The sequence below is a fragment of the Glossina fuscipes genome, unplaced genomic scaffold (genome assembly GCF_014805625.2).
Source record: "Glossina fuscipes isolate IAEA_lab_2018 unplaced genomic scaffold, Yale_Gfus_2 213, whole genome shotgun sequence".
Taxonomy (NCBI): Eukaryota; Metazoa; Arthropoda; class Insecta; order Diptera; family Glossinidae; genus Glossina; species Glossina fuscipes.
The window spans coordinates 1,682,416-1,707,502 of NW_023998556.1; the positions used below are offsets into that span (position 1 = coordinate 1,682,416).

General features: G+C 33.7%; 4 protein-coding genes and 1 non-coding gene across 12 annotated transcripts; 2 read left to right on the plus strand and 3 right to left on the minus strand.

The window, feature by feature from the left end:
• Nucleotides 1-3,374: 3,374 nt before the first annotated feature.
• On the plus strand, nt 3,375-3,445 carry Trnag-gcc. The gene has a single exon. It is a non-coding gene; the product is annotated as a tRNA-Gly (tRNA).
• Nucleotides 3,446-4,505: 1,060 nt separating this feature from the next.
• Nucleotides 4,506-9,750, minus strand: LOC119642085 (sorbitol dehydrogenase-like). 2 transcript variants are annotated; one of them, XM_038041059.1, is made up of 5 exons: nt 9,419-9,750; nt 8,499-8,532; nt 7,752-8,440; nt 7,575-7,696; nt 4,506-6,032 (listed from the first exon to the last, which is right to left on the minus strand). In XM_038041059.1, the coding sequence occupies exons 1-5, from the start codon at nt 9,470-9,472 to the stop codon at nt 5,954-5,956; spliced, it is 978 nt and encodes a 325-aa protein (XP_037896987.1). In that variant the 5' UTR covers nt 9,473-9,750; the 3' UTR covers nt 4,506-5,953. The 2 variants fall into 2 exon arrangements, with proteins under 2 accessions (XP_037896987.1, XP_037896986.1); XM_038041058.1 differs by lacking the exon at nt 4,506-6,032 and adding an exon at nt 7,316-7,500 and having other exon boundaries at nt 9,419-9,740.
• A 1,839-nt stretch (nt 9,751-11,589) lies between these two features.
• Nucleotides 11,590-18,981, minus strand: LOC119642082. 5 transcript variants are annotated; one of them, XM_038041053.1, is made up of 3 exons: nt 18,693-18,981; nt 13,661-13,819; nt 11,590-13,038 (listed from the first exon to the last, which is right to left on the minus strand). In XM_038041053.1, exons 2-3 carry the CDS (start codon nt 13,799-13,801, stop codon nt 11,956-11,958), a joined length of 1,224 nt encoding a protein of 407 aa, XP_037896981.1. In that variant the 5' UTR covers nt 13,802-13,819; nt 18,693-18,981; the 3' UTR covers nt 11,590-11,955. The 5 variants fall into 5 exon arrangements, with proteins under 5 accessions (XP_037896981.1, XP_037896983.1, XP_037896982.1 ...); XM_038041055.1 differs by lacking the exon at nt 18,693-18,981 and adding an exon at nt 15,270-15,348; XM_038041054.1 differs by lacking the exon at nt 18,693-18,981 and adding an exon at nt 14,289-14,720.
• Nucleotides 14,837-23,983, minus strand: LOC119642083 (ras-related GTP-binding protein A). 3 transcript variants are annotated; one of them, XR_005247938.1, is made up of 9 exons: nt 23,858-23,983; nt 23,703-23,802; nt 23,424-23,641; nt 23,198-23,364; nt 22,643-23,133; nt 20,724-20,924; nt 15,270-15,406; nt 15,097-15,189; nt 14,837-15,018 (listed from the first exon to the last, which is right to left on the minus strand). XR_005247938.1 is itself a non-coding variant. In XM_038041056.1 (5 exons), exons 1-5 carry the CDS (start codon nt 23,867-23,869, stop codon nt 22,701-22,703), a joined length of 930 nt encoding a protein of 309 aa, XP_037896984.1. In that variant the 5' UTR covers nt 23,870-23,983; the 3' UTR covers nt 22,597-22,700. The 3 variants fall into 3 exon arrangements, 1 of the variants encoding a protein (XP_037896984.1); XR_005247937.1 differs by having other exon boundaries at nt 14,948-15,018; nt 15,097-15,406; XM_038041056.1 differs by lacking the exons at nt 14,837-15,018; nt 15,097-15,189; nt 15,270-15,406; nt 20,724-20,924 and having other exon boundaries at nt 22,597-23,133.
• Nucleotides 19,265-22,602, plus strand: LOC119642084 (beta carbonic anhydrase 1). Its single transcript, XM_038041057.1, has 4 exons — nt 19,265-19,357; nt 21,347-21,431; nt 21,523-21,710; nt 21,772-22,602. The coding sequence occupies exons 1-4, from the start codon at nt 19,265-19,267 to the stop codon at nt 22,171-22,173; spliced, it is 768 nt and encodes a 255-aa protein (XP_037896985.1). The 3' UTR covers nt 22,174-22,602.
• Nucleotides 23,984-25,087: the final 1,104 nt, after the last annotated feature.

The following is a 25,087-nucleotide window of genomic DNA, read 5'->3' on the forward strand; positions in this document are numbered from 1 at the left end:
GTTTAAAGATGTCATTACCATCGAAAAAGTTAGTAGACATCGATGAAGGAAATATGGAGATTGTTCTCTTAGTGTTACAAAATTTTTAAAAATATGTTGAATTAATAATGTCTGCAGTAATATCGGCAGTTGGACTATTGTAAGCATATCATATTTGATAAACGGGTTTTAATAAGGAAAGTATTGGTTTTTCCAAAGAATATTGTGGATTTGAAGGAATAAGCAACTTATGTGCAGTATGATATGGACCCTCAGGTAAACTTAAAGATAGATACCAATTCGCAACTGCTTCAGTCAAATTTGCGAAGCCGAAATCTAAGGATATCCTGTTGCATTTGCAAATTTGGTTAAATTGTATATGGTTTAAATCAATTTTTTTTTTTTTTATTATAAACGCAGTGGGTGTATTAAGTCACATCATCTGAATTATCACTATGGCACCAAGCGACATACGGTAAGTTTCACGCCACGTACACTATGAAAATATGGCTATGTTTTGAAACTTCAGCGACATCGCGAATAAGAGCTGCACGTTTTATGTACCTAGACGCATTCGAAACCATGCAGGCGCAAGTTAGGAAAATAATTTTTACTACCAATTTTTAGTTGAGTGGCAACAAATAATACATCAAGAGGAGTTGAAAGTTCAATTAACTATGACGAAAAAAACTATAGTGGCGCTTAAAACACTTTCAGATCGATCTAATCTATGCTGTCATGGAAAAATATCAGGCGGATTTGGATGACATTTTAGCTAGGTTTCCGAGAGAGCCATGTAAGAAAATCTTGCGCTAGCTAAAGGTTTTCATTATATGACCAATTAGTTAGAGGATGGACATGCGTAACAAGGTTACTGTCAGAAAGAAACAAGGAAAGGGAAATAGATAGGTGGCGGGTGGATACCTCATTTACTATAACTATGACCAAAGTAAATTCTACCGTATTGAGATTTAATTTAGGTGCGTATGGCGGAATTCAGAGTTTAGGTTCCAAAAATGTTCACATTATTTGAATTATATAAGAGAATATTATTATTATTATTATTAATTTCGCCAGAGAAATAAATTCTAAGACTAAACTCTTAAAAGCATTAGCATCTAAGGCTATCGGCCTTTATTAAAAACTCTACCGCACTTGAGATTTGAAATATAAGAGAATAGATTTTATCTTTAGCAAGTAGCTGGAATAACATTCACAATAGAATGTATTAATATGTTCCAGCCATTATAGTAATTAGCAACAAATCAAAAACTAAGCCAGCTCGTTTGAATTGTTTAAACAACGTGGTTTTCGAATATATACACATAAAAACACATATGTATACCAATATTTTCTTTTTGTTGGAAAATGGGTAACGGATGAAAAAGTAGCAGAATTTTGCCGTTCATAGAGAGTACAAGTGAAAACATTACAATCAGACAAGGTGAACAATTGGCAGCCTACCCCATTTTGTCTAATAAAACTCTCCATTCGCTTTCCTGATAAAATACCAATATTACACCTTGTTTCCAAATGAACGCATACTATGGCGTAGTTCAAATATCATGTTCTTGCATAAGATAGTATTCTTCTTCACCTGTGTTCGGTATAAAGCACTAAGGATTAGATTTTATTGCATACAATAGGTTACTTTTCAAGAAAACCCCATATGCAGAGGGGTCCAAAAATAGACTAAATTTGGTATAGCTAATCTTTATATAAAATTGCTGCATCAAAAAGCATTAAAAAATAGATTTTCTTCCTATAAAAATGCATATTTTTCAAGGGAGCGTTTGTTTGGGGAGGTCTCTAAAAAAGAAGCCTACCGAATTTGATACAGTTAATATTTAAGTTATGTTATTATTACAGACAAGTTATCATTCTAGAATATTAAAATTTAGACCTTTTTGCCTTGCTAAAGGTTGTTCTAGAAACGATTATACCGGAAGCAGTTCCAAAATTTGGTCTATCCAAGTTTTTATGTCAAACTCGTATATCAAAATATTATCGCTTGATGATGTTTCCCGGAAAATTTGAAAAATGCTAATTTTATATCCACCATCGAAACTCTGAATCGATTTTAGCAGGTATGTCTGTCCGCACGAGTAATGTATGCTGGTATGAATGAATATATGGACCATAAATTTGACGGAAACTTTCGAAGTGTATATACGAAGATTGGTCTAGTTGGACGAATTCAATTAATCAAAGAATACTCGTACCGTGAGAATTGCTTTACTTGCTGCTTTCTTGCTCGTTGCTCAGAATACATTCGATGTATGATAAAAATTTGTGCTATAAAAAGGAGAACATCAGCACGCTTACCTAACACTAAAACTTAATAAAATTAGGTTCCCAATTTTTTGAACTTTTTAAGATAAAGTTGGTGAGTATAAAAAACTCAGTTATTGCCAAATGTAATTATACTTCACTTGTATTACAGGATATATTAAGATTGTGAGGACGTATATCATCCATTGGAAGTCACAAGCTTTAATTTTGGATATACCCAGGGACGAACACAATTCAAAATTGTTTGGATCAGTCCACTTTTTCGATCGCTCTGCATATAATGTCCTATTTTAAAAAGTCGTTATTTGGAAAAAATTGCAGTTTTCAAAATTTCAAAAAGTGGCTAAGTAAAAGTATTTCAGCAATCTAAATTGGTATGGAAACTTTGAACGGGCTGGGACAATTTCCGAACCCCTTCCCACATAACGAAAACTGAAGTTCAGATAACAAAAAGATTTAATTCATGACGAAAATCGGATCATAATAATAGTTTAAGAAAAAAAATTATCTGTACCAAATTTGGACCATCTCGGCCTATTGTTTGGATCCCATTCTGTATATATATTTTCACGAAAATTAATCCTTCGTAGGGCAGAAAAGATAATATGTTGTTGAACCTCTCGGGCACAACCATTTCTACGAAAACTAAGTAGTCTAATTTGGTAATATACAGTTCCATAAGTAAGTATGAAAACAGCATATAATTTCTTTGTTCTATGGCAAAAATAAGAATTGTGTTAGACAAAGTGGTGCAGGATATTTAATAATCGGCATAACCCGACTATAATGTTTTTACTTGGTTTCTTACTTTATTTTTTGTTTTTTTTTCTTGTTCCAAAATAACGTATTGTAAGAGGAGTAGTCGTAAAAATGGTCCGATGCAATGGGGTCTGCCCTTGGGTCAAAATAAGTATTGAATCCTAACAAAATATTTCAAAAATTGCGCCTTATACATAAAACATGGGTGTTTCCTAAACCTTTCTGGATACTGCACATCTTTGAACAATATTAAAGCAATTTTGCCATAAGCGGTATAAGTTGTATTACACACAATTTTTTGCAAAGGCGCTTATATAACTACATTATGGCGTTGTTGCATATGGGCATTGGTGGTTCAGTGGTAGAATGCTCGCCTGCCACGCGGGCGGCCCGGGTTCGATTCCCGGCCGATGCATCTTAATTTATTTCTTTTGGTTTATCCTCAAACTCGCAGAGTCCTTTTTAAAATAAGTAATAAGTAATAACTTATTTTCTTCGTGAAACAAGGGAAACATTTCTGTAATCTGAAGCAATTTCTCTAATATTTGCTGTTTGTTTTTAGTTTTTTAAGTTCGCATACTATTATTTATCCTAAAACATCTCCATATGCATACTGTACATTACTTGTTTATTTTTCTGTCTTCATGTTTAGCCTATACGACACAATACAGAGAAATCGCTGTCGATCGATTTACCGTCGGAACAAAAACCGATCTAATTATAAAAAACAAGAAAATGTACTACAGTGGTAAATACAAGATATGCTACACCATCTTATAGTGACCATTCTGAATAAGGCGTTATAAGGCAAGTGATCAAAAAACGGGTCCGATCAGATTCATTTTCAACAGCGTTCGTCCTTGGGTCGAAACATGCCTGTGCACTACATTCCACCAAAATATCTCGAAAATTGCGACTTGTAGAGTGAACTTAACAAAATAAAATTGGCACATGCACAGAAGAGCTTAGATCGAACCAAAAAGCGATTCCGAACGAATAGATAAAGTAAAAGATAATTCTATCTTAAGTCCTTCGGAGTGTTACATACATCTACACTAACGTAGTATACCTTCGTACCATTAGTGGTGTATGTGTAGGGTGTAAAAAAATAAATTACATTAATAGTACATACTTGCACATGGTGCATATATATGTATCGGAGTGTTTGGTCAAAAAGAAACGAAACGAAAATCTTAGTACCTTTTTGTAATAGCACAATAATATACCCGAGAACAATTGAGGAGAAAATGTAAACAAGACTCATTTTTCCCTTTTTTTATGCTTTAACATCTTTTCAAATTTTGTTTTTATCAGATATTTGCATTCATTTTGAGAAATTTTTCACTTGAGGAAAGCATTTATTGATAAAATTGGTACAATATATATTAATCAAAATGTTATCCATAATTTTCCACACTTTTCCACCTTTCTGGTTGTCATGTTTGACGATACCGTGTCGAAAGAACGATAGTGTTGTCGCAGTGACCCACTCATCAACGTATTCTCGCACTTTTTAAAATTTGCAGAGCCAGCCAATTCATGATGATGTATCGATTCCAACAAGTGGTAATCAGAAGACGCAATGTTTGGTGAGTACGCTGAGTGTATCCTTGATAACAACTGCAACAAATGATCAAAATGGCATTTTTAGTCAATTCGTATGGTAGCCATTTTAACCGCTATTGCTGATCTCTTTTGCAACAATACACGCTTCAACTCAATTTACGGTTTTAGCAGTTCGTAACACAATACACCTTGGTGATCCCAGCACATGCGCAGTTAAACGTTATGGTCATATCCGCTTTGGAGTCGATGTGGATGACTCTCCTGAACTAACCCATAATTTTTACAATTGTAATTGTCGTAGTAGATCCCCATTTCATCGCCAGTCACAACAAGCCATAAAATTTTTCTTTTTTGCGTGGCAGTGATTGAAGAAGGTCGAAATGGAACTTTCGGTTAATTCCCATGATAGACATTTTCTCTCCTTTTAGATTTTTCCCTGCGCATGTAAGCGTCTAAAAATAGTCGATTCATCAACTGCTAAGCTTTTCGAAGGATCTTTGAGAGTTTGAGCTGGGTTTTCGTCCACTAAGCCTTGCAGTTCATTGTCTTCGAAAGTTTTTGGTCCTTTGGTCTTTGTTATTGACCTCAAAATAACCACTTTTAGCCACTTAAAACCAAAACTGATTGGAGTATTAAAACGATAAAACAAATGTCTTATTATTGGATATTTTTTTGCAGTAAAGTTAAAGAATAATCCCTGTCAGCCAAATACGAATCAATCTCCACTTTTACGATAATAGGAACCAATAAATCAGGATCAACTCTAGAGTAAAGTAAAATTTTATATTAATTTATTTATTATATTTTTTATCATATTGGAAATGTTTACCGCACTGCGCATTTTGTTTGGCTCACATATTCAAACTATCAAATGCTATTTAAATACTTTAAAAAAATAGTTTTCCTTTCACATCTTTACAAATAAATGTTTTGAGAAAATAAAGAAACTGGTAATACATTTATCTTCACCTCAGGTTGAATATTCTTCTCGAATCACGCAATATATTAAGCAAAGATATAAACGAAAAATTTTACTTTGAAAATCAATCAAGTTTTGCGAGGAATTTGCAGAGTTTTGAATGTTGTTTCCAAATATTATTGAAATTAAGACAGATACAATTAAAAGAATCGAGTCACATCAGTTGTTAGAAATGAAATTTTATTTAAGATATTTTTTAATTTTTTTATAATATTTTATTGTATTTCAATTCCGTAGCAACTTCTTCACTCATTTATAAAAATTTCTTTGATTCCTGCTGGCTGTTAGTGGATTTTTTTTCTTCACAAGTTTTAAAAAAAGAGAATGGAGTTGCCTTCGATACATCGCCACGTTTTGTCATGAAGAAAACGAACAAACTTATTCATGTATTTCTTTTAAAAGTCTACAGCTACCCGTCAAAATGCATGCAATGTTAAAAATGACGAAAATAGAATATCTGTTGAAAATTATAAAAATTGAATGTTAAAAAATATTTTCTGCATGCCTATTTTCATTTAAAAAAAGTAACATTTGATTTCTTTCTTATTACGTAGTATTTGTTACACAAAAACGATAAGGAAATAAAACATTTTACTTATTTTTAAATACCCATCGTTTCCTGCACATGCAAATGGATGACAGAAAGTTGAATGATTTTGTTGAAGCTTTTTTTTAAGAAATATCTTTCTGTCTAAGACCTTGAGAAGCGGTAACGTATGATTCATAATAATGAACAAAGTTTTTCCTTGCACTTAAATTTATATTCGAAATATAATTTTTTTATTTTACATATATATAAAAATCAAGTCCAGCTCTGTGGTCGGCCCCTCCACATCATGAAAATGATTCGCTCTCCTCCAATGGTAAGTTTATGTTTATCCTATTTTTGTTTATATCTATTTTATCCTTATTTGTATTTAATTTTGGGTAAAAATACAAATATAAGCCGAACAATGCCGCCCCCAATCACCTCATTGCTGCCCATAATCGACTCATTGCTTCCCGGTCCTAAGGTATTTATAATATTATAAAAATGTTTTTATACAATTGTGTCTTCTATTTAGATAAGAAAAAAATGAAGTCCAACTCGCTCCGCTCATCGCCTCATATAAATGAAGATTCGCTGCATGCCAAAGGAAAGTTAGCATTTATATTTGCTTATTATTATTTATTCATTTGTTTTCATTTTTTTAGATTAAAAAGCAAGCATTCCCCTCCATGCATCGCTTCAGCGGAATGAAATATTTCCATAGGCCAAATGGTAAGAACGTCAATATAAGCTTGTGAGCGTGTTTGATAGGCTTGAGCAGAAGGTTTCTTCAAATCAAACGAAAAAAGTAATGAAGGTCGAAAGCGCAGTTTTGAGAGCTCCACGATTAGCGTCGGCTTAAGCTGAATATCTACTGTACTATCTAGAAAATAGCTATGTACGCCGGTATTTCCCATTTCTTTACCTGAAGAAATCGCTTCTCAAAATTGTTGCAAATACATGACATATTAATAAAATTTTTATAATATACGTAAGCATTTATCCTAACAGGCAGATAGCATACGTATACATTTATCCTAAATAGCAGATTCAGCGCGATCCTTCATTCAGCGGTAATTTCCATGAAATCGGCACCGAGGTCTGCGTACTTAGCATTAAATTACCGCCTGTTAGTCAAGGTTAAAAAATACGCCTCAACGCAGGGCTACGTCAATAGCTTTTCTATATCATTAATTAAGTGCAATGAGGAATACATAATCAACATTTATTATTACTGTCTATAGGTTGGACATGGATCATAACTTTAATAACATTTCCCAATCCATGGCGCGCTATTTCAAAAGCTTTGACAGTTTCGGTAATGTCAAAATGATGAGTAATCAAACGTTTCACATCAATTTTCCCCGAAGATACTAAACCTAATGCGGTTGAATAACTAAAATAAATGAAATATACACAAATACAAACTATACATATATGCATATGTAAAAAAATTATTTCGTAATTTACTCGTTACAGTAGCGAAAAACTCCCCGTATGTCAACTTCTCTGATTAAGGCATTCGCTAAGGGTATTTTAGTCTCAGCTGCTCCCATACCAACAATAACGCAACAACCGCCAGAACGGGCAGCCTACCAAAGAAATGAACTTTCAAATATAAATAATGCTTTAAGCACATAATCTTACGAATATGCTTAAACGCGTGGTTGTTTCAGCACCGCAACAATCTATACATATATCTGGTTTTGAGCCCATTAATATTTCTACTTTTTCAGCTAGAAGTTCAGCTTTATTTTCGCGTGTGATCAGCAACGTACAATCGGCACCTAATTCTTTGGCTACATCCAAGCGATGTTGTACTAAATCGGTTATCATGACTTTTGCGGCCCCCATGGACTTAGCCACCAATAACGTAACTAAGCCAATGGTTCCAGCACCCGTAATTAAAACTAAGGAACCCAAACTGACTCCACCGCGAGAACAGGCGTGCACGCCCACCGAAAGCGGCTCCAGCAGAGCCCCCTCTTCCATGCTGACATGATCAGGCAATTTATAGCAAAGGTCTCCGCGATGCTTATAAAAATGCGTCAAGTTACCATCATAAGGGGGAGTGGCACAAAACTTCATTTCCGGACATAGATTATATTTACCAGTCTTACAGTACGAGCATATATAGCATGGCACACCAGGTTCGATTCCGCAACGATCTCCTATTTTAAGATGTTTGACCTTAGCACCAATTTTAACTATTACACCAGAAGCTTCGTGACCAATGACCATAGGTTGTCTTAGAATAAAGTCGCCTATGCGCCCATTAACTAAATAGTGAACGTCTGAGCCGCAAATACCCACGCAATCTATGGCTAACAGAACTTCTGCAAAAATATTAATCGTACGAATATAGAATACATCTAATTGAGGAATGAAACTGACCGGTATCTGCAATGTCTGGTATGGGACGTTGTTCCTATAAAATAAATTGAATTTACAATATCGTAAGATCAAGAGAAAATGTTCAAAATGCATAAACATGGGGGCAATTATATTCGCCTTAAGACTAACTCATGTTTAGAACAAATATCACAAGTTCCTTGTTAGTTGTTGCCATGTCATGGGGACTTAGATCGCCCCTAGCATGTACATTCTTCGAACAAGGTAGACGGAATTAATTATAGATGGTATAAAATGTTTTGGGATGGTTATAAAACCACTTTATAACGTCGTTGGTAGCGATAAACAACTGGACTACCAATAGGAGTCAAAAGTATCTGGAATGCTACTCTATTTGTAATGTATATATTAAGTTAATAAAATTATCAGAAAACAGATACGAAGGAACTCTTCCACTTCGGATAACGTTAAGAGCTGATTACTTCTAATTTATTTCTGGTTAATTGCGATCGATCAGGGTCGGGCAAACTTTCAAACGGCTTTGCTTCGTTGCTAACTCCTTAATTTTTGAAATATTGCGATATTTGCGAAATTCATCCAAAAATATATGTGCAAAGTTTCAATTATCTATTTTCTTTTGCTGCATGAAAAACCAATAAATATATGAAACGAAAAGGTCGATTATAAAAACTGTGCAGTGGCGTAATAATATATACGGAATGTTAAAATTTATAAACGCCGTAATCTGATGAAGACTAGAATTTAAAATGGTCGCCTAATGAACTTACGAATTCAGTTCATTTGTATACTATTGAAGTTATATTATCCCACAAACACGCAAACAGCTGTTGTTTAAGTTTATTTAAATGCTTTAGCAAACCCAATTACAAATCATACTTTCTTGCGAGAAAAGCTGATGTTATAAAAGTTCGCATTTTATCTCTAGGTATTTGTGTACTCACCAATTTCAAATCTTCAACGCCGTACAAGACCGCTGTTAAATTTGTTTTCGCCATTTTCAACTTTACATTTATTTCTAATTTCGTTAATTATATGGCTTACTTACGATGTAATCACAAATTCATAATATGTTGGAGTAAAATTACGTTCTTGAAATAGTCTACTTCATCATAATCGGAAATAATGACTACAGAAATACATTTCTTAAATTACGTCAGCCTACTGGGCTTTTCTACCGAGAGAGAACGCTTTAACGAGTTAGTTACTGCATCTTGCTGTCGCTTTAATTGCTTTGATAAACGAACACCCCAATTGGAATAGAATACCATAATAAACAATTAAAGAGAAAGTCAAATATATAGCAAATTCACAAATCCATTTAGCTCAATCGGTTCTAAAAAAAAATTCTTCAAGGCAATTTAGAAAACCTGCAAGCCTTCTTTATCCAAAATATATAATAAATTAGAAGACTTAAGGGTTGCAGAACTAAAAGAAGAGATCGCTACATTAACCTTTCTATTAAACAGTCGAATGTACGGTACGCTCTGGTTTCTGGCAGTCATAGGCCACATTTCTTTAAATTTCTCATGAAAAGTAGTTCTACGTTTTTAGTTTCTTAACGCTGGTAAACTGTATTTTAAAGCAATCTGATCCAAGAGGGACTAAATATTAGCCTAAAGCGACGTCTTCCATTCGTAGACATTTATTAAACGACCCACATTTACTTCACACCTTGAAGATGTTGAGTTCAATTGCAGTTGTATCTCGCTTTTTATTGACACTGATCTAAGTATTTCTAACCTGTTGCTTTACTTGCAGATGTAGGAAATATATTTAGAACAATTTGTTCTTCCCTTAATTTTAATTCACAATATTCTTCTCTCAAAAGTACAAAGTTACAAATGCAAAGCCTTAGTTTGTTTATGTTGTTACTATTGAAAATGAGCTTAACACGCTTCTGTTCATGCCCGTAGTTGATATTGACAGAGAAAAATTGGGCAAATTGCAGGAAAAACGTAAATGAAAAAAAACTCGTACATTTATTTATCGTAAGGCAAATTTTGAATTTTTGCGTGTTCTATGCTCGAAACAAGCTTAAGGTAACGGATTGTGTGGTTATGCGTGAGGTTTTTCGTCTTACAGTAAAATCTGAGCAAATTTCAACTTTGCGTTCCACGGTTTCTCAGCACAAGATAAATGAGCAAGTTAGGCTTCCGCCTAGCAATTCAATCAGAAATTTCATCTACTTTACGAGCTAGTTTCTGTAAACTTTTTATGTAAATTCTGCTATTCCTACATGGCATTCATTTCATTTATTTGCCACGTCTTATTTAATGATACTCAACAAATCGTGTCTCTAAAAGCCACTATTCTCTTTTATGTTCTCTTTCTCTTCGAAGATTGAACTTAGGAAAAGTTTTATTATGTTATTGTAGATTACAGTGTGCTGCTTGTTTTGGATGGACAACGATCTTCTTTAAACATGGCCTTGCCTTGTTATAATCTTTTCACTTCTTTGCACTTTATAACATTTCGCACCAAATTAATTTCTTAAAGCCTAATTATATGAAAAACGTATATAAAATGTTTGTTTATCTTTGAAAATCTCAGAAAAATTCTCCCCGCAACATTTTCATTTTGTTTATGTTTCTATGGTACGTGTTTCATCCTGCTGTATGGAATTTTTTACTAAAAACTCGATATAAGAACGAATGCATATTTATTCACATTTTTAACTTGAGGTATAGAGGTATATATATTCGTTGAAATAAAAATTTGACCAGAAACAACTTTATAATACTTTTATTTTCTTTGCTTTTTGTTATAATAAAATTGAAATTGTTAGTCAATAAAGAACATTTAAATGCTCGGTTTGTAAATGCATTTTTTCATTCTCTTCAATTTATTGGAACTTAAATTTTAGGTCATTTCATATTAATAAATAGGAAATTGATTTCACATTTGCAGTTAGTAAATAATTCTTTTATCAAACCTTTATGTACAATAGGGTGAAGAAAAAAAAACTACGCTTCTGCTTATGAGTATGCATACATGCATATACATATACGTATATACCTATACACGTATATACATAAACACATACATATACACATACATATGTTAAATATATATATATATATATATATATTGTATTATATATTATATACATATGTGTATATATTAGGTATGAAGTGATATAGAAGTTGGTTATATTTGTTTCCGAGTTATTAACTAAGCGGCTTTCTATTAAAGTAGTTTAGATTGCAAAAGCAGCACCGACAAATTTGCTGCTATTGCTCTTTCCTTTTCAATAGAGATATATTATTGCATAATTAAGTTATCTAAATGGAGAAATGTTGGAGATTTTCATAAAAAAAGGAAATTTCATTATAATTTGTATCAAGAGGTGTAATCCTTAAGTCTTTATCACACAAAAATTTGATTTGGTTTTTAATTAAATCGAAGCCAATAGAAAGTTATTAAAAATTTCAAATTTATCACTTTATCCTTCACGCTTTTTTTTATTCTTATAACCATCTTACAATGTTAATTCTTCACTGGAGTTGTGCTTTTCGCTTGTTTTGACTGGGTGTTCGCGTATTTCCGTTAATATAACTGTTTCGTATGGGCTGCAATCAGATAAATTGAGAGTTGAACAAAACCAACCATAGAAACCCTTCTCAATGTCGGCTACTTCATTACTCCAACTTGTAAACTGAAAACTTAACTGTGCGAAACCGGCATACAAGCCTAAGCCTAAGGTGCATATTACAATGCCCACCGGATAAGCTAACACCAATATTGGTGACATTAGAAAACGTACTACAATGGATTTTTCTTCGTGCAAATAATTAAACATATTGTACCACGTGAGAGTGCCTATGTAAAACGAATAAATACTTGAAACCAAAGTAACAATGGGCCAACAAACTAATGACAACAGCAAAATATGAGGACCAGTGCTGATCGAACATTTACAACATAAATTTCCTTTTTTTTTCACTTCCATGGCCACGGCAGCTGCATTTATTTTCTCCAATTCGTCCCGACTGATATTCAATTGCAAATCCACATTTTGCCCCTTTTTGCGCCCTCGCTTTATAGTCCCGGTCATTGTCAAATAATTGCTATCCAAGGACTTGCGCGTATTAAATCTCTCCAATGAATTGTCAAAGGCATTTAAAACACTTGTCTCGCCTGACTCAAGATCCTCATAGTTTGTCACTTCCGAAGAATTGCGTGCCACTTTCATTTGGGGTAAATTAGTGCAGATATTCACTTTTTTTTTCGATGATCGGTTACTCAAGCAGTCATGTGATTTACTTAATTTGGCATCCAAACTACTTTCGGAATAACTACTTGGTGTCACCGTTGCAGATTCATGCCGGTTTGTTGATTTTGTCTCTTGCGAAACGCTCTCAAAATTATTTAATTCGTTATCATCCACGTAAATGTTATCAACAGATTGCGTTGATTTAGCTGACATTCTTTCACCCGAATGATCATCAATAGCACACTTATTTGGTATTTGTGGGAGTGGTTGCTTATTTTTCAGCAAGAGTTTCGTGTTTAAAAGATCTTCTTCTAGACCAGTATTAGACGGCGAAAGCTTTTGGCGGTTCTGCGAAACGGAACAAAAAAGAAAAGAAGACTTACTATTCCACCTGACATATATATATTAAAATAGATAAATCTTAGCGAGACTCCCAATAGATTTGATTCCGTTTAGAAGTCAAACAAAAATAATCCTGAAATTTGTGCTTGAGGGATACCTCGTCCTTTTGTTTTAAGAAATTATATCCTTTCCCACTCAAAACAAAATAATGCAAAAATGACAAAATTTTTTCTAGTACAAGTTTCCACTTTACGATAATTTCTATTTACTGTGTTTAAACTCACTAACAAGGGATATTTTCTCAAATTAAACCTACATGCCGAATTTATCAGCAACTGTGAGCTAAATTTATCAATTTATTGGAATATTAACCCGGTCAAAAGGAAGCGGCTGAATATCCCCGTTTCCCTGAACTGATTTATCTTAGCTTAGCCGAATACGGTTCTTCCACATAAAGTGTTGACGATCATGAAAGGGGCAAGGAACCCGACAGCAACTGTAGCACTAGTTGGCACTCTGTGTTGTCGTGTGTGAACGTACTTTAAGCGATGAAAGATTCAAAGAATTTTATAAAGTTTTAAATTTCAAAAAAGGTTAAGATTAATGTACCGTTTATTTTTTTATTTACCTGAACGTTGGCAATGTGATCAACATAATTTTGTGTACCATTACTTTTCTTATTTGTGTGACGTTTACGTGGCGGTATAAAAACTGGGCGTTCCTTCACAGAATTTGCCTCAATGGATTGCTCATCGCTCCTTGTAACCATACTGTTATCAAATGCTCGCTAACAAAAAAAAAATTGTTCACACAAAACGTGACAAATAAATTGTGCTTTAAAAGTTAATATATTATTTATTAAACATAAGAGCCATACAAGATTTCTTTCTCATTAAATTCTAAAAACATTTGAACTTTGACATAAGGACGTGTACATGGTTTCTCTCGGCTTTCTAACACTTTAATAAACTTCAGAGTTGCTATGATATTATTCTTATAATAAAATATACATTAATTTATATCAAGAATTGCTTTGCTTTCGTTAGATTATTTCGTCCGCCCAACATTTGTCGTTTGCAATGTTTAGTTGCGACGAGTCTGCGCATAACGGTATTGATTTTTTCCTTCTAATGTTCGCATGTCCTTGTGCTAGTTTGAGGAGCTGTATTAGTTTGTTGTTTACTAACAAACGCCAATTCATAATAATAAATGTTGCAATGACAGATCGCCAGAATTAACAGTATTATCAAACTTACTTTTCATCGTTTTCCAAAACTAAAATTTTAGATGAAAGTCAACTCGAAGCTTTTGATACCCGCACCGCACGTTTTTATCATGATGAACACGGGCGAAAAATTTTAACAATCATAAGTTAACAAAGTTTTGTATATACAATATTAAAATGTTTAACAAAAAATTTATGTTTCGGAAAAGTCCAGAGAGCCGCGAAGATAACGCATGGAGAAATAGATTTGAAATTAAATTCGCTGCTCTCGGAATTTTAACAGTCCGAAACAAGTAAGCACACGGAATGTAACACGCAAACTTTTATACGTAATGAACTTATTGCGTTGAAGATCTATGTTTCAATAGAAATTTTTAGCCCCTTTCAAAAACAGGGAAAAAGTTCTATATTATTTAAAACTCAATAGTAGACTTTTCTTTGATTTAGATTCTAAAAAGAAAACTAAAAATATTAAGCGGAAATGATTTAAGAGTTCTCCCGTCTGATTATTATAACTTCTTTCGTGATTAGAACGTATACGTACGTGTCTGTGCCGATGGTTATTTTGATGTGTTGCTAAACTTTCTACCGCATTAATAATTTACTTTTATAGTATACATTTGATGCGCCTCTGATGCCTAGGCTATCGCGGCGTGTTTGTTTTGTTTCCTAATTTTAATGAATTCACTGTTACGGGTGTGTTTAGGATTTAAGGCGCTGACTTGCAAATTGGTTTTTTCAATTTCAACCCAACAAAGTTTCTGAAAAAAAAATATGGTACTTAAACTATCTTAAAAGTTTGAGGCAATCAGGATGGTATTATTAGAAAATGTAATTACGAATTTAATTCAACCGCATAACTCTCGTGGAATATAATGTAAATGCAAGGCGCAGACTGAAAAAACTGCATATAATAGGGTGCATTTAAGACGCTACATTTGGTGCGAATCCCAGGAAGGAAGCAACGTTTGCAAAAATCTGTGTCGGGAAGCGAAATAGTAAATGTTCTGACCTGGGGTTTTCGTTCGGAAGATTTCAGTTTCAAACAAGATCGTCGATTTGGACGGCATTTCGGGCTCCATGTTGGAGAGTGACTAACATCTTAGCACTTTGCAATTGCAAAGGAGATCGGCATTCTCCATTCGACTGCTAAAGAGCGGTTTAAACATATTCAAATTTAAATATTTTACTTAAAATACGACACAACTTTTTTTATGTATAAAGTCAAACTTAAGCACAAAAAATTAAAAATTATTTAAATTGATACTGTTAAAAGCGGAAAGGAACCTTTATCAATATTTAATTAATTTTAATGTTTATTAAAGCAAATGACGCAAAATAATTATTTAAAGTATTGCCCCTAGCTTTAAGAGAAACGTTAGGAAGAGATGAGCGATTGAGTTAAGAGAAGCTAATTTTGAACAAATAGAGTGCAATAATTTTTTCCATTTTAATATGGAAAAAACTGGATAATGACAAAATTTATTAACAAAGAAAAAAACACTCTCTAAGTAAAATTGGATAAAAAAACTGTACAAAGATAAAACGAGCCGAAAATTAACTGGATAGAGAAAAAATGATATGAAATGTAATCTGAATAAAAGGTTAGCCAAAGTTTACATTTTGCCCACCATCGTCCACCATCACATGGAATCATTGTAAAAATTATTCTAACTGACCGAGTATCTGCAACCACAATGGATCGTGGATATATCTTTTCATTTAACCAAAAAATATCTATCAACACATATTTCTATAAAATATAATTAAACCAAACTTAAACACAATCGTGGCTAATAGACTACTCACCCATTTACTAATTAGTTATTATCAAATCCCTTAACGCAAAAAGCAGGAATTGTTTTTGCACCGATTCGATCGCATTCAAATAACATACTCCAATATTGATCTAACTAACCTCGTTTACAGTCTCTTCGTTATAATATATGGCTCATGAACCCAGCGTTTAATGAATCCCAACGTGTATATTGCTTTGTTTGTAGCGGATGAAATATGTGGATCAAACGATACCTATCTATCAAAGAGCACGTCTAAATTATAAATAGTATCTGTATTCTCCAATTTATATGAGTATATAAAGTATTGTGTTTGATACACTGTCCGTTTTAAAAACATCCGAGTTCAATATTAACTCATTAATCGAAGAACTAAATTATGTAAGTCAACTTGAAGGGTTCTAAAACCTAGAACATAGTTCTGCGTGAGTAGTCTTCTTCTTTCGCGTCATCTCCATTCATTACCATTTTAGATGATTTGGTCACATATGAGAAATCGTTTATAAAAAGAACAAATGGAGTAAGTCTACGATGACTGCCCTGAGGAAAAACCGACATTACCTTAAATTCACTAGACTGCAGTGTGTCAAAGAGTACACAATCGGATCTGTCAAAGAGGTACGTCCTGATCCACTCTACTAGATACAAGGCGAAACTCATGTATTGCAGCTTAAAACAGCAACTCATGCTTTATTTGATCAAAAGCCTTATGAAAACCCATGTATATAACGTCCATTTGAGTGCATCTAGAAAAAGCCTTTCACGTTGCTTATATGCATGCTGAACCGAAGCGGCACACGAGTTTATGGCCTGTTATACGCGGAATTACAATTTTCTGAAACAAGTTTGGCAGTACGCTCAATTTCGTAACATCCCTGCACTTCTCTTCGTATCACCCCTTTTATGAACAGTGATGAAAAAACTACTTATCCAACACGCTGCAAAGTTAAACATAGTATTTTTAGACAGAGAAATCAAAATTTTATTCAAAGCCCCACAATATTAGTTACGACCCCTCTTGAAAACAAGCACATATTTAGACTCCCTTATTCAATAACTTTCAAGGTACGATTAAATGATTATCAACATGTTCTACCGACGCCGAAAATGTTTGATGTGAAGCTATTTTAAAGTCATTCTGTTCGTACCATGTTCAGGTTAGGAATATGAATTAATCTTAGCCATCTGATTGTTTGTCTCTGCATGTCTAGAAAAGTGTTATTCTTTGGATTCTCTTAGTTAATAACGAGGTTTGGTTCAACGACACAGTTGTTTTCCGTACTGTATGCAAGCTTCACCATTTTATTCGAGGCTTCCAATTGATGAACCATGTGAATGAGAAAGTAAGTTTTAGAGATAAGGTCGTAATTATTGTCAGCATTCATAAAGCCACAATATTCGCTGTGAGTTGTATAAATGCCTAGACATTATTAAATGAAGAAATCGACATGGACGCAATGAATTTTGCTATGTGTTCAAATAATTTACAAACGATGCGTGGTCTAGGACGGTAGAGAGGACGAAATTGCTTCTACATACTCTATGTGAGCTATATCAAGCGCTTATAATAAGAAAACGCTAAACGCAGCCGCCAATAGCTAAGAATCACCACATCAATCATGCTTTTGAATTTTCTACACGAATTTTCGATTTCGAAGCATTATACGCTGGCTCTAACGCATATAAAACAACCTTTGTTTATTTATAAATTGTTAACAAAAATAAGTATGAATATTTTTTGATTGATCGAAAACGGTTTCAAAAAATATTGCAGCCAGCTAATAGCACTTGCTTATTTCTCTTTTCTGGTCTCGTTTAACACTAGATGTACCAACTTTTTGCATACACCTATTTTTACCAAAAGAGACCACTTTGATACGCTATATTTGTCGACATGACACAGTAGCAAAAAATGAAGGTATTAAGGTGAAATTTGACACAAATATAACTTGATCGATTAAGAATCCAATGCTGCAAAATTGGTTGCGACCTGCCCACATATACACCCACCATAAATGAGAATCAAAAACCACCTCCATAAAAACAATTTATTGATATTTTTATCTATAAGTTTGGAACCTGTTAAGATATTTCCAAAAATCTGCTACACTAAATGTTTGCCAAATCGACCTACAGGTTTGATCCAAATATGGTCCACACCGTTTACAAATACGCCCACAAATAACAATAACATTTTAAATCCAGTGTATTTGCCATTAGATCCATTGGGACTATTTTCTAACTGAACATAAAATTGATCCTGACGAGCATCTGAGAAGTTGCGTATGTTTCTTCCACATTACGTGCGTGCATATAGACAGCCCACATCAAATTTTCAATCTTACACTCTTAAAAGATCAAGCCGGCAAAATTTCGTTTTCGTATCTTCTTTTTTACGACTGTGGCAAATCGACAAATATAAGGGATCAAAATGGTGCCTTTTAGGAAAAATAGATATATGTCATCGAAATCTCAAAAACTGGCCCAAGTAGGAAAAAGTATTTAAAGCTAGTTTCATTTAAATAAATAACAGGGTAAAATTTTGGAACACTACATGGTTTTTAGTCATTTTTTTGAAAATCAAGAATTAAGAAGGATCAAAATTATGTATTCGGTAGCCCTAGTGTTAACGTACTCACCTCCGTCTAATGCAGCACCAAATCCAAAGTACGTCCCTATATATAGTATTCCAAAGCTTTGCACGAATACTTTTTAGTCAAATTATTCTATTTATTGTTAATTTTTCTTTAGAGTCACTCATTTATTTAGACTATTAAGAGTATGATGCGCGCCAAAAAGCTGAAGGTGTGAAGCTCTTCTTTCCTTATTAAGAGAGAATGAGCGGAAGAGCGACTGTTGCTTCGCAGACCAGTCCACAAATTATTCATACATAAAAAAAACACTGTTTTGCTTATTCCGTCAACTAATTATTTGTAAATAATTTAGAAACTTAGTCGGCTTTTATTAAGCGTAGAGAACGGGTACCGCAAAATCACTTTAAGAAAGCGGTTGATTTCTATGATCATTTACCTTGTTTTTACAAAAAGAAAAATTAGTAAAATATTGAGTTTAATGAAACGCATTAAAAAATTGTATGCAATCATTATCAAGGTCAACGTAAAAACGAAAATCGAAGCATAAATATTTAAATAGATAGCAAGAGCTGTTATTAAATAATAAAAATAAGGATTAGTCTTAAATTTCTGAAAATATGGAGCGAATACTGCGTGGAATTATGCGTTATCGTAATACTACACGCGAACAAATGGTAAAAGAATTCCAAAGAGTACGCGATAATCCTGAGGTGAGTAGGGCGCTGACAATGAAAACACTAGAACCAAATTATACTCTTCTCTATGCAAGCATGCACTTCTATACGTAGAAATTTTTGCAATAGATAAATAATAAATACCGAATGAAAGCGAGAATGTTTATGCTTTGTTAAAGAGATGCCAGTTGAGCTTTTTAGTAAATCCCATGGTAAGGCTAACAGGTTTGCATATTGAGCAAAAAAGTTTGCTTTTTCTTAAGACACGTGAAAGGTTCCATTACGTTTATATGATGTGGACAATAATCCAACCAAATTTGTAACTGTAAACATGCATATCTTTGAAATGAATATAAAATATAAAAGGGATAGTATAGAATATAGAGGATATAGAATATAAAAGGAATAGTGACATCAACAAACGCAAAGTTAACAAATTTTTTGCAGCATTATCATTAGCATTCGACGGACCTAATAACGATGTACTTGCTATTTTGGCTCTACGCTCAATCTCAACAGTCGCTCGGTCAATAACTTTATATAATACTCCTTCGCAATTATTCACAATTGAAGAACGAGTTGAATAAAAGTGTCCTACACTTACAGTAGCTGAATTAAGTGTTTTCTTCAACTTCGAACCCTTAGATATTTGCACAGTGAAATCTTGAAATGCCTGCAAATTTGATTAAACTAATTTTCTTAGCCGAGCAAGCAGCAGATAATTTTAATTAGGCTTGCAGAAGTATGCAAGAAAGACTGGAAATGAAACACATGAAAACTCGAAAATAGGAAAAGATTGTTTTTTAATTGCTGCACTGCTTCATGCAGACATACGAAAATGGTTGTTTTTTCTAACGGCATTCTTATGCTCTGACTGGAAACCAACAATTTACGACCACCGACAAAACGCGGTAAAAATTTTGGCTCAATGTGGATTGCGCCAAGTTATTTGAAACTTTAAATGCGGAATAACGAAGTTATAAAAGTTTCAAAAACCTTTATTTCAAAAGGCAAAATTTTAAACATGATGTTGATGTTTAGATAACAATGTAAAATAAATAGTCTTTTAAAAAAGTTCTACTTGATGGTACCACTGAGATAATTTTATATATTCCGCCTTATATATCAATGAATTCTTGGTTTGATTATCCCATTTTCAAATGTTATAAATTTATTTCGAGACAATTTAACACCTTATTTATGTACGTATATCTCCAGTTTGAAAAATTCTAGAGTAAAGTTTTGGAAAAAATATCAATCTTTTTTTAACTAAATTGTTGGAGTGAAATTGCAGAAGTGAAGTAAGCAAATCAATAATTCGTTGAGCAGGCATCTTTTACTACGCATTTTCTTGCCCTCTAATAAATATATTTTAATATATAAAAAATAAAGTTATGTTCACCTTATACAAACTCAGATGAATCAATTCATCTGATACACACGCAATCAAAAATCAAGCAACGATCATATATTAGCAAAAAGTCCATCCGAAACGAATAAACTCGAAGGTAATTTTTGCGTTTGGGTTTATGTCCAACGATGTCACATCAACTATCGAAGCCACGTGTCGAACAGCGAGTGTTTTTAATAGCCCAAAAAACATCTAAAAATTAGATAAGTTTTTTACAAAACGGTTTTGAACAGAAACGTGTTCAATAAATTAAAATTTTGTTTAACGTAAGATAAAAGATTTGACATATCTTTAAAAAAAATTTTACGAAAGGTAAAATATTGTCCAAATCCATTTCGCAAAAAAAAATTGAAAGCAAAAATTTCAAAATTATTTTACAAAGACATTCTGCATAAACAATTTTTATGTATTACTACAATAGTATCAATGCCTTTAGAAAATATGTAAAAACGTTTTTTCCTCCTCACCAATGTTAGTCAAATTATTTCAGATTCATTCATTTGACTATAAATGTTGGATATCAAACATACAAATCGTTCATTAATTATAAATCTGTAATGTATAAGCGCCTATAATTTATTTTTTGACGTCATTTCTCTCATTTCAATTTGCAGCCAAAGGCAGTCTTTTTTACATGTATGGATAGTAGAATGATACCCACACGATACACAGACACGCATGTTGGTGATATGTTTGTGGGTGGGTGTTTGTGGTTAACAGCGACAACAAAATTCGATTAGAATTTTATATTGGGATCATACAATTGCTTTAATCTTAATTTCTATTACAGTGCGTAACGCTGGAAATTTAATACCTCACGCCCATCACTTTCAAGACGAACATTTCAGCTGCGAGCCCGCTGCTTTAGAGTTAGGTTGTGTAGTTAATGACATACGTCATATCATTGTGTGCGGCCATAGTGATTGCAAAGCTATGAATTTGTTATATATGCTAAGAGATCCGGATTTTGCTTCAAAGGTACTTAAACTGTTGTTCAAGTATAGAAAGCAATATTGTTTTATATTTTTTTTTTATGCAGAATAATCGACGCTTGTCCTCACTCAGGTCCTGGTTATGTACACATGCAACCACAAGTTTGGAGAAATTTTTGGAATGGGGAGAGAAAGGAATGCGCGATCCTCTGATTTTCTATTCCGAATCAGGATTAAGGCGTTTTGTGGCATATATTGATCCCGATAATCAGTTCGCTATTGAAGACAAACTGTCGCAGATAAACACGTTACAACAAGTTTCAAATATAGCTTCGTATGGTTTTTTAAAACCTCGTTTAGAGTCTCACGACTTGCACATACATGCTCTATGGTTCGATATTTATACGGGTGACATTTATTACTTTAGTCGCGGCTCTAAACGTTTTGTGCCGGTCGATGAGCAAAGTGTGGAGAAACTGACGGAGGAAGTAAAACGTTATTATTCATAAATTAAGCTGATAGATACTGTATTTTATAGAGCAGACGCTGCATTTCCACCGTACAGGGTAAGGCTACAAATAAACTCCAATAATGGACAAAAACACGCACGGATAAGCAAGATGAAATTGACCGAGAATCGAGCACTGACTAGAAAAAAGTGTCCTTTATGAAGTCTTTCTGGATCGAAGGACAAGTTTTGCACATGTCATCTAGAAATGAATGCAATAATATTCTGCCGGATATAATGTTCGAACTGTGACAAGAATATCAGGTGTTTTAAAATGAAACTAATTTTTAGAGAACATATCTTAAAGATATTTTTAGGTAATATTTGTCTTGTAAATATCTAAAGATAAACTTTTTTTTTCATTTTTGAAGTGAAGTAAGACGTAAAGAAGAACATATATCTGTTTCAATAAATGCGAAAAGCCAAGAAATACTATGATTTTAAAATCATTTTTCTTGTGAGTAATTTACCTTTCTATAAACTATTTAATTGCAACTCAAGTTTTTAAACACTTTTTGTCGTTGAAACTTAATGATACTGATGGTGATTAACAGTATTATTATTGGAAGTTTCCAGTTCCTCAAAATATTTACGTGCATTACGTATATTCACCAGTGTAGCTTCGGAAGGTATGGTGGGATCCGACATAACTACCATCACATACGTATTACTTGTAAAGGTATCGATGAAAGCGGCAAACGCGCTATTGCGAACTTCAATTGAATGAAATTTTCCACCCAATTTACTGCAGCTTAATTTAAACTGTTTGATGATATTCGAAACTTTTTCGAAGCGATGAGAGTCGCGATTCTTTTTACTTTGGCAGTGCGATATCACTAAAAAAGTGGCCTTCTCGAACAACAAAACTTCGTCTGCCTCTATAACATTGGCAAAATGTGTTAAAGAATTTTCCAAGGCGGCAACATTAGGTATTAACATGGTCACGATGCTAGACCATGCCCTGCAAAAGCGGCAAACAAAAGAATTCAATACAATATTCTTTATGTGGTACTTTTGCTTTCAACCTGTATAAAGTTTCGTCCCATATACTAGTTCTAAAGCAAGTAACATTACCCGGTCTTGACAGGCGCACTAAATCTTCTTCACGATCTTTGAATAAGCTATCGCGTTGCTCTTCGGCGACCAGATCCATCTTGTGAATTAAACAGAAAATTTTAGCATCCGGGGAATTCTGGAAAACGAAGGGATAAGAGCAGGAGTAAAAACGTTTTTGAAATTTGACATTCCTACCTGCAGCAAAGCTTCGAGGCATGATTGATAATAATGTACGTCACGTTCCAACTCACGACTTTCGACGTCAAACACATAAATCAAAACCTCCACGTTGCGAAAGATATTATCACGTTGTGAGGCAAAATATTGCTGCATAAAACCCTCTTGGCCACCACAATCCCAGAGATTTAAAACCAAATTGCCCAAAAACCGCACATGTGAGTGTTCGACGTCAACTAGACAAAAGATAATCCTGCATTTTATTTTAATCGCAAAGCAGGATTATCAAATACTTACTCGTGGCTCCTAGACGGGTTGTATCTCTTGCTATGTAGTTTGCAAATATGATCGAACGCATGCTTGTTTTCCCAGACCCACTTTTACCCATTAACAATACCTATTTAAAATATTCGCAATAATATTGTTTCCTTATTCGTAAGCTTCGTCCAAACCTTTTTTTTCATATTTATGATAGTTTCTTCAGATTTTAACGGCAATTAAATGTCTTCGCTTCTTTGACGCCCTCGACTGCTGACAGCAAAATGCCGTGATATAAAATCAGCTGCTTGCTTTCAACCAGGAATGACATAAAACAATTATTCACAATAGACACGAGAACTGCCATTCTCTTACACTAAATATCGCGCTGAAAAATGTAGGAAGAATTGGCTATAGCACTTTTTTGTTTATACATTTGTCGAACTCCTACTTTTCCAGTGAAATACATCAATATAATAAAAATTGATTGTAATACGAACAATATTGGATTCTAAGAAAAAAAATTATTTATATATTTACGGAATGAATGTCTGTTTCCAAAATGGACATCATAGCGTCAGAAGCATGATCTACCTAATAAATAATCTGACTTCATATTGCACGTTCGAATTGAAGATGAACTTTGTCAATTAAGCCACTTTTTGGCAACTTGTTGCGAACGTGTGGTTATGACAGGTTTATGGAGGGTATAAACCTTAGTCGTAATTACATCGTAAACTTGGATTATGTTTGGCGTTATTATATCAGGACATAAGTGCAAAACACCAAAAGAAACTAAAGCGTTTTTATTAAACTGCGCTTAAGATAACTATTGTCATGAAACTCTTATTCTTTCCTCGCCGCTGAGGATTTAAATTTTTTCTTAGACAAAGAAAAAAATAATAAAAAAAAATCACAAATAAAGGAAACGTCGCGTCGGTTGTCTAGCGTCCGTCTGTCACCGTCTGGAGTCTTCCCTAACGTGCCATCATATGCACACCTTCCCCTTTTTCCAGCCACAGCGGTGGCAGCGCGCGCTTAGCCACGCATTGGGGAAACAAACAAAAAAAAAATTAAATAAACTAAACTAACTTACTGTACAGGCGTCGGTGCAGGGTCGGCCGCGGTAGCTGCTACATCGGCACTCTGGGTTCCTCCTTCCAATAAGCCTTTTCCACCCTTCACAGCAAAGTTTCACAATCGTAGGATCTCCGTACAAGTAGTTGAATTAGGTGACAAAGTTTTTCTTTCGTGTTGGCTAAATGGCAGTAACCAACTCACCACGCAGACCGATTGTCATTTCATATTAATTTTCCCATCTCTTTTACAATAGATTAAATCAAAGTTTATTTCGATCTTCTTGTTAATTTTTAATACTCATATTAATTTTCACATCTCTTTTATAATAAATTAAATCAAAGTTT